The 9411-nt window shown below is 34.6% G+C and overlaps 1 protein-coding gene across 1 annotated transcript in view; it reads left to right on the forward strand.

The window, feature by feature from the left end:
- The window catches only part of LOC132753625 (cell division cycle protein 16 homolog), a 28415-nt gene extending 21140 nt beyond the window's left edge, over positions 1-7275 (forward strand). The window contains exons 13-17 of the mRNA XM_060744119.1: positions 1553-1705; positions 3120-3248; positions 3489-3624; positions 3995-4085; positions 5555-7275. Of these exons, the coding sequence (XP_060600102.1) occupies positions 1553-1705; positions 3120-3248; positions 3489-3624; positions 3995-4085; positions 5555-5751 (706 nt within the window). The 3' untranslated portion in view covers positions 5752-7275. The remainder of the gene's footprint in view (positions 1-1552; positions 1706-3119; positions 3249-3488; positions 3625-3994; positions 4086-5554) is intronic.
- The last annotated feature ends 2136 nt before the right edge of the window (positions 7276-9411 follow it).

The raw sequence follows: 9411 nt of genomic DNA on the forward strand, positions 1-9411 counted from the left end.
ATGGTCAATGGTAGGAAATTTTCGTAACAGTTTTCTCAGCAACTACTTATCACAGCCTCTTGATATTTGGCATACAGCATTGACACATGGTCCCATACTGTGGGATTTGATTTCAGGTCTGTCGCTCATCCACTTCCTGTTTATCCATTTAGTTAAATTAGTTAGATTTTTCAACATTAATGGTCAATGGTAGGAAATTTTCGTAACAGTTTTCTCAGCAACTACTTATCACAGTCTCTTGATATTTGGCATACAGCATTGACACATTGTCCCATACCGTGGGATTTGATTTCAGGTCTGTCGCTCATCCACTTCCTGTTTATCCACTTAGTTAAATTAGTTAGATTTTTTGACATTAATGGTCAATGGTAGGAAATTTTCGTAACAGTTTTCTCAGCAACTACTTATCACAGCCTCTTGATATATTTGGCATACAGCATTGACACATGGTCCCATACTGTGGGATTGATTTCAGGTCTGTCGCTCATCCACTTCCTGTTTATCCACTTAGTTAAATTAGTTAGATTTTTTGACATTAAAAGTCAATGGTAGGAAATTTTTCGTAACAGTTTTCTCAGCAACTACTTATCACAGCCTCTTGATATTTAGCATACAGCATTGACACATGGTCCCATACTGTGGGATTTGATTTCAGGTCTGTCACTCATCCATTTCCTGTTTATCCACTTAGTTAAATTAGTTAGATTTTTTTACATTAATGGTCAATGGTAGGAAATTTTCGTAACAGTTTTCTCAGCAACTACTTATCACAGTCTCTTGATATTTTGCATACAGCATTGACACATTGTCCCATACTGTGGGATTTGATTTTAGGTCTGTCGCTCATCCACTTCCTGTTTATTCACTTAGTTAAATAAGTTAGATTTTTCGACATTAATGGTCAACCTTTGGGAGAGGACATTTATAAGCTTTATAGCTTTCTGCCCAATCCCAAAATGTACTTTGTAAATATTGTTCACTTGTTAAATGTTTTGTTGAATAAATATGTTTAAACCAAATAAGTTAGATTTTTTGACATTAATGGTCAATGGTAGGAAATTTTCGTAACAGTTTTCTCAGCAACTACTTATCACAGCCTTTTGATATTTGGCATGCAGCATTGACACATGGTCCCATACTGTGGGATTCGATTTCAAGTCTGCAGCTCATCCACTTCCTGTTCACATTAATGGTCAATGGTAGGAAATTTTCGTAACATTTTTCTCAGAAACTACTAATCACAGCCTCTTGATATTTGGCATACAGCATTGACACATGGTCCCATACTGTGGGATTCGATTTAAGGTGTGTAGCTAATCCACTTCCTGTTTACCTACTGAATTAAATTTTCGACATTAATGGGTCAATGGAAATTTTTTTTCGTAACATCACAGCCTCATGATATTTTGTATACATATGCAACCCGGCCTTTTCTGTCTTGACCCATTTTTGTTAAACATGTTCATAAAGTGAAAAATAAAGTAAAGAATCACAATAGTCTTGTTTATAGGTCGTTTATATAGTATATTAAACAACTAAATTATTTTCACAGATGTCACCTGCCAGCACTTTATATTGGCCTAGAATATGGACTAACAAACAATCCTAAGTTAGCAGAGAGATTCTTCCGGCAAGCTCTTAGTATAGCACCAGATGATCCATTTGTTCTACATGAGATGGGTGTGATAGCCTTTCAAAATGAAGAGTAAGTGAATATTAGTGTAGTCTATGTCACTTGTTGACCTAGTTGTTCAGTCATTTTAGTGTACTCTGGTGGCTACTATAAATACTTTTGCAACTAGTGACATTTTATTATGGTCTAAACTGTATTCAGTAAGTACTAGATTTGAATATTTTGCCAAAATTGATGACTAATTTTGTCCAGATTGCAAGGCTGTCAAGTCTATTTAGTTTAGCTAGAGGTAACTGACATTGCTATGGAGACAAAATTGTTCAGCTAAATAAGTTAAGTAACAAAATTGCCAACTTGTATCAGGAGGAATGTATCTTGTAGATATTATCATATACAAAATACTATCATAAAGCTGTAATATGTAACAGGGGGCCAATGTGGAAGATCAGTATAGTCACTTTTAGTTAGAGTCCCCATGCAGAAGAATGCCTTCACAAATATTGAATCATTTTATGTAAGGATGTTAAGTAGTTGGTTTACTTCTGATGCTGAACAGTTAAAAGTTGCTGACTAACAAATACTTAGACCTTGTCACTGTGGATTTGAATCATGCCAATGATTCTTTGCTTGGAGGAAACTGTCCACCCAGCTTACACCTAGTGGTTCTACTAAGAGAACAGGAAATTATCCAGCTAGCTTTCAGAAGGTCGTAGGTTCTACTTGGGTAACAGGAAGTTATCCAGCTAGCTTACAGAAGGTCGTAGGTTCTACTCAGGTGACTGGAAGTTATCCAGCTAGCTTACAGAAGGTCATAGGTTCTACTCAGGTGACAGGTAGTCATCCAGCTAGCTTACAGGTCGTAGGTTCTATTCGGGTGAAGGAAGTTATTCCAGCTAGCTTACAGAAGGTCCTAGGTTCTACTCGGGTAACAGGAAGTTATCCAGCTAGCTTACAGAAGGTCCTAGGTTCTACTCGGGTAACAAGGAAGTTATCCAGCTAGCTCACAGAAGGTTGTAGGTTCTACTCAGGTAACAGGAAGTTATCCAGCTAGCTTACAGGTCGTAGGTTCTATTCAGGTAACAGGAAGTTATCCAGCTAGCTCACAGAAGGTCATGGTTCTACTCAGGTAACAGGAAGTTATCCAGCTAGCTGACAGAAGGTCGTAGGTTCTACTCGGGTAACAGGAAGTTATCCAGCTAGCTCACAGAAGGTCGTAGGTTCTACTCGGGTAACAGGAAGTTATCCAGCTAGCTCACAGAAGGTCATAGGTTCTACTCAGGTAACAGGAAGTTATCCAGCTAGCTTACAGAAGGTCCTAGGTTCTACTTGGGTGACAGATTGTGAAGAATGCATGATGGTGTACCTTAGGTTTTTCCTGGAATGAAAACTTTCCTTTACAGTATAATACAAAAACAGAAAACAAAACTTAACCTGCATAAGTTTTATATATATGAAAGAATAATACATGTGCATTTTTACATTAAAGGTGGATGAAGGCAGAAACATATTTCAAGGATGCATTGAGGAGAATTCAGGTGTGTGAAAAACAAACAAGTGTACCAGAGAAGTGGGAGCCCTTACTGAACAATCTTGGACACACATGTAGAAAACTCAGGTAAGATGTTCAATCCTATGTTCTTACTTTGCTATCACAAAGATACTGGTTTTGTGTGAACTATTTTCATGTGTATATAATCTAGTATGAATATAGCTTGGTAAGAATCCAGTTAAAAACTGAAAAGGATTTCATATCAATGTTTGTATTGTTGCGTATTGTTTGATGTAGTACAAAAGTCCTACAGTCTTACCCATTTTCACAGGAGATGAAATAATTCAAATATCTATTTTTTAACAGAAAACTTGATGAAGCATTAGAGTATCACCAGCAGGCTCGGATCTTAGACCCTCAGAGTCCCTCCACATACTCTGCTATAGGCATTGTGTTAGCTTTAAAAGGGGAAGCAATCGAGGCAGTAGATTATTTTCATAAGGTTGGTAACTCTTTTATGTGAAGAAACTATCCAGCTAGCTTACAGAATGTTGGTGGTTCAACTCTGGTGCCCACTTGTGCCTGAAATAATTCAGAAAAGCATCTGATGTCTTTTGATATCAATAAGCTAGAAAGTCACCAAATGACCTCTATTGTGTTTCAGCGGCATTTAACCAAAAAACAAGGAAAAAAATCAAAATATATGAAAGTTTTGAACTGGGTTATATTACTAAAATATATATTTGACTTAATAAAAATGATATATAAATGTTGTTCAATCATTTTTAAAATTAGAAATTCTATACATTTTATTTAACCATGATAGATTTAAAGCATATTGTTATTTCTGTCATGTATGTTTTATCTTATAGGCTCTAGCAATTAGAAGAGACGATGCTTTCTCTACAACAATGTTGTCAAATCTTGTAGAATCTCTGATGTTACAGCTCTCACCTAGTGATGGTAAGTGGGATTTACTGATGATCAAACTCACGGAAAAGCTTATCTCATGATTGACATTAGGTATAAACATATAGATTAACCCTTGTCCATCAGTCACACAGTCTACTTTTGACACCAGTGGCATGATAAATAGAACTTTTGTATAAGGTTACTAGCAAACATGCCATATCCCCCGCGGGGGACAAAAACCCCCTGATTTTTTAGCGTGTGTCCCGATCTCCCGCAGTGGGATTGAAATCCCCCTATTTTCAAAAATTCAACCAACAAAAAAATTAAAGCATCATTTTTACCAATAAACATAATTTATCGATAGACTTAAACAACTTTTACAACTAGACATGCCTGAAGTAATATCTCCCCCATTAAACAGGAGGGGTCTAACGGATATTTGTCTTGTTGGTTACTCCGGAACACTTTAGCAGTTAAGGAATAAACAAATCAATGTATGACAGTTCTCCTTACAAAATGATTTTCCTCAAGCAAATGTAGGTATCTTTAATGCTTATGCAATACTTGAAATTTTTTCTTCCAACAAATGAAGCTGTACTATGTAAAATTAGCCCTGTAATGTTAAAAGTCTGTGTCATTTTTTTCTATTCTTAGATGTTTATTATTTTATGATTAATGTACATGTACTTTTATTATAATAGTTTTTTTTCCTATTCACTATTTGATTAAAAGGATAAGTTTAAATGCCCTCAATAGGAAAGAAAACTGAATTTTTTGACTGAAATAATTTACTCTTGATGAAATTTATTTTCCTACTAATATTACTGCTTGTAAAGGAAGCATTTTGTCCAACATTGTCTGACAGCGGACAATGATATCAAAGGTAAACATATGAAAAATAAGGTCATTAACATAGCATAGAATAGTGGCCAATATGGTGACAAGACAAGCTACTTTTTGTTACCATATATAGTAACATAAGTACAGTACATGTATCAAGGTAAATTTTCTTTGGCTAAAAATTCATATCTTTGCAAGTTTGGCTAATAATCTGTGGAAATTGCATCAAGGTAAATTCTTCACACCACCTTGTGTTTCAAATTAACCCTTTAAGGGTATGACTGGTGATGTGTGCAGGGTCTGTACTCAACAGCGAAGCTGCTTTTTGTGCCCTCATGTTGGCAGGGATCCTCATTAAGCATAGTCTACAGACAGACAGGTTAATTTTCACTGGGAGTTGAAAGTAATATATATGAGCCGCGTCACGACAAAACCAACATAATGGGTTTGCGACCAGCATGAATCCAGACCAGCCTGCGCATCCGCGCAGTCTGATCAGGATCCATGCTGTTTGCTATCACTTTCTCTACTTGTTATAGCGTTTGTAAGCAGACAGCATGGAACCTGATCAGACTGGGCGGATGCGTAGGCTGGTCTGGATCCATGCTGGTCGCAAACGCACTATGTTGGTTTTGTCATGACGCGGCTCATATTTATTTTTATTTTTTTGAAAATTTCAGATGTAGAAGATAGTCCTGTGTTTATGGCTCCAACAGGAGTGCCTGGTTTTTCATTAGATGATCACAATGATTCGAAGGACTTACCGCCTCCACCTATGATGAGACTGACATCACAGCTTGAAGATTCATCAGTGGCAGATTCCTCCGCAGTAGACAGTAGTAGTCTTATGATAGAAGAAGTAGAAATGGGAGATTGAAGAGAAACTAAATGAGCCGCGTCATGACAAAACCAACGTAATGTGTTTGCGACCAGCATGGATCCAGACCAGCCTGCGCATCTTCGCAGTCTGATCAGGATCCATGCTGTTCGCTTTCAAACCCTATTACAAGTAGAGGAACTGATAGCTAACAGCATGGATCCTGATCAGACTGCGTGGATGCGCAGGGTGGTCTGGATCCATACTGGTCGCAAACGCACTATGTTGGTTTTGTTGTGACGCGGCTCAAATAATGATATAAAAACCCCACAAACACTGTGAAGGTTTGATATAAAAAATACACTTGACAGTAATAGTCATCATATCTGAGAGAATTGCTACAACATATATAATCACAGTGCCGAGAAAAGCAGTTTTTTGCTACAAGGACAAGAAATATTACACATCTATTTTTACTTTTAAGCAATTAGATTTTACCTATGCAACCAGTGCATTATCTTGGCAATTCAGACAGTTTATATTTTGAATTTGCCCCAAAAATTATATAAAAAAAACAACATTCAGTTTCAAATATAAGTAAGTTAGCATAGTTTGGTTAATATATTTTAAGGTATGCACACCTTATATAGGCTGCAAAATGTACAGTTAACTTCACTGTTCAGTCAGATTTCGAGAGAGAGAGCAGGCTTGCCATTTAAAAAGGAAATGTTTCGTTATTTCTAAGTATTTTCATTGTAAAAGATGCATACTTCTGATATGGCTGGAATGATTTTGGAACTTTGTCTTCTTATTTATGTTTAAAAAACTGCAACAATAAATGCACTTGTATTTATATATCTATGTAATGTATACTTCTTAGAATTTTGCTTGCAAATTAATGCATTTCTTTGTGGTTTTAGAATATTTTCCAGATAAAGGGCTTCAATCCTTTTTGGTCTACTTATAGAAGTTTAGTAAAGCAATATTGAAGCACATTCATTTTTTGTTTGCTATAAACTGCTTGTCCTTTTTTAGGAAAACACAGGAACAAAGAAAAAGAAATCTCACTATTTTATAATTTAAATGTATAAGTTTTCTCTGAAATTTTCTATTGGTTAATTATAATTATTACTCATCAATGGTTGGGACAAGGGGGTATGAGTGTCATTTTGACAGTTTCTTGTTGTAGTAGGTTAACTCTTGTATATAGGGACTGGTTGGAGTATGAAGTACTTCACATAATGTGACATGTGTCCTTCACCTTCAGTTAAAGCCATCATATAACTTCAGCCCTTTCTCTGCTGGTACCAAATGTCATTAACCTTTACCACCAGTATAGAGCCAGGCAAGTGTGACCAGGCTGTACTGTACATGGTGTGGTGCTCACTTTCTGTGTTTTGATATTGAAACAGCCTAAACATTGAAATGGACTGTTCCAAAATGGAAGCTGGGCAAATCCATTACACAAATTCAGTACATTTAGGTCATGATTCGTAAATTACCACAAAAAATTTGTTTTAATGCAGTAAATGTTTTATTAAACAAGTATGTATTAAGAATAAACAAATTGGTAAATTACTAATACTTTGCTTTATTTATTAAAAGCACTTGTCAAATTTACTTTTCTTATTAAGTTAGCATGTAAAGAAGAGTTCATATTATATATTGTGCAAGGAACATTTGACTCCTACTGTATATGAGCTTCACTTGCTGTAAGTGATAGTAAAGTAGGCGTAAGTTGGGTATGTGCCAAGCTTAAGGTGGGTTGTTGGTTTTACCTCTGTGCTATAGTACCTAAATGTATTGAGAGTGTTACGCTATAAAGACATATGATCTTTACGGTATTTTTGATTTAAATTCTGTTTTCCACGCATGTATTATGCTTGTATTCAGATTATCTTTAAAAGGTATATAAATTAACCTCATGTTGGAAATAAATACATAAAGGAACAGTACATCATAATTGTCCCCCATATAGTGTTCACATATTAGAGGTTTCACTGTATGTTTAATCTTGACATCTAAGTGTTAAATACATGTTCTAACATATTGTGAATTGTATCTTGATAACTTCAACAACTTACTTCCTTTTTATATGATTTCATCTGAAATGTTGAAATGAACCAATTATAAATTGATAAGATACTTGTGTGTTGTCTCCCACCACTTTCTGGTGACACTAGTCTCACTACTTTGTGAATATTGTTGAATATAAAACACTTACCTACAATTGATTGCTATAATATTATATGGTATAATATTAAACTATCGTATAAAACATTTTATAGAAACATAATATTCGAGAGTCCTTTTGATTCATGGACAAATATCATGTACAGATATGATATAAAAGGGTCAATTAAAAGTTTTCTGTAACTTACTGTATCTGTTTATTGTCATTTAGAATATTTGTTGAGTGTGAGCTGTTCAAACTATAAAACAACTTGGAATCTGGAAGTTAACTCCACTTTCATACAGAATGACATTTAACTATTCATTGGTACATTTAACTGCGACGTAGAGGGGGCGGGTGCAGATATATTATTTGCAAATATGAGTATAAATGTGTACTCGTACATATAATCATATTTTAACCTTGTTATTAATGTGTTTATATAACTACTATATATATATGCATGGCCCAGTGCAGACGCGCTTTGATACATATAGACAGAAGCGCTTATATGCATGATAATAATAAACTTTTTATTTATAGAAGGTAATATATACAAAGTTTACACACACAAAAAAGAGAACATGTATATACTTATCAGTACGGCCTTCTGATTTTACAATAATGCAATTACAAAGAAAAAAAGCATATTGCAGTAACATTTGTAAAAAAAACAAGAACAATAATTGTAGATCTACATGTATAAAAAATTTGAATTCTTTTTTTTTTGTACATGCAAACGAAAATTCATATATTCTTTAATGTTAAGCTAAGATATTTTCATGTATCTTGCTGACATTAATTATAGTACATATAGATAAAATCAAAATAATTAAAAACATAACAATATCAACATTATCAACAGTTACACTATGAAGTGGTGTTGGTTGGCATTTTAATTTTCATGCAGCTAATTGTACAATATGAAAACGATTTTACAGCTGTTTTTTTTTTTCGAATATTTTTTAAAACAGCAATGCTGAAATTAGAAGTTTTTTAGTACAAGATCTTTAAAAGCGAGTGTTGATTCATTGTGAGAGAAGTCAGCATATATTCTCCCCGCTTATCCCTTCAGTGGCTTATAAAGATTTTAACGAGTTGCTAAGCGAGAGCTATGTAGCAAACAGCCCTTCATTTATTGCCTGTGAAGAATGTATATATCGAATTTATAATACAAACGTTCATTATAGAAAAAGGAACATAATTTCATGAATTGACAACAGTCGTGTACGGTACGTGTATATAGTTTATAAAAACCATACGATTATCAAATGCAAAGAGACTTTACAAGCGTGCAGTATTATAAAACAGTTAATAATATTTTGTTTATGTTAAACGCAGAATACTATCGTCGGAGCCAGTCTTCAAGTTGCTCATTAAATGAATTTATGTTACGATAAAAATTACCAGGCAACGGGTACCACAAAACCTCCTTTGATTTAATCTTTGTCCGTATAAATGAACGAATCTCTGATGTCATATCTATATTAGAAATATCACCTATTATAACAGGCAAAATGATATTCCGTTTTGAGTATATGCCTGAT

The sequence above is a fragment of the Ruditapes philippinarum genome, unplaced genomic scaffold (genome assembly GCF_026571515.1).
Source record: "Ruditapes philippinarum isolate M1 unplaced genomic scaffold, ASM2657151v2 ctg1336_1_1_1_1, whole genome shotgun sequence".
Classification (NCBI taxonomy): domain Eukaryota; kingdom Metazoa; phylum Mollusca; class Bivalvia; order Venerida; family Veneridae; genus Ruditapes; species Ruditapes philippinarum.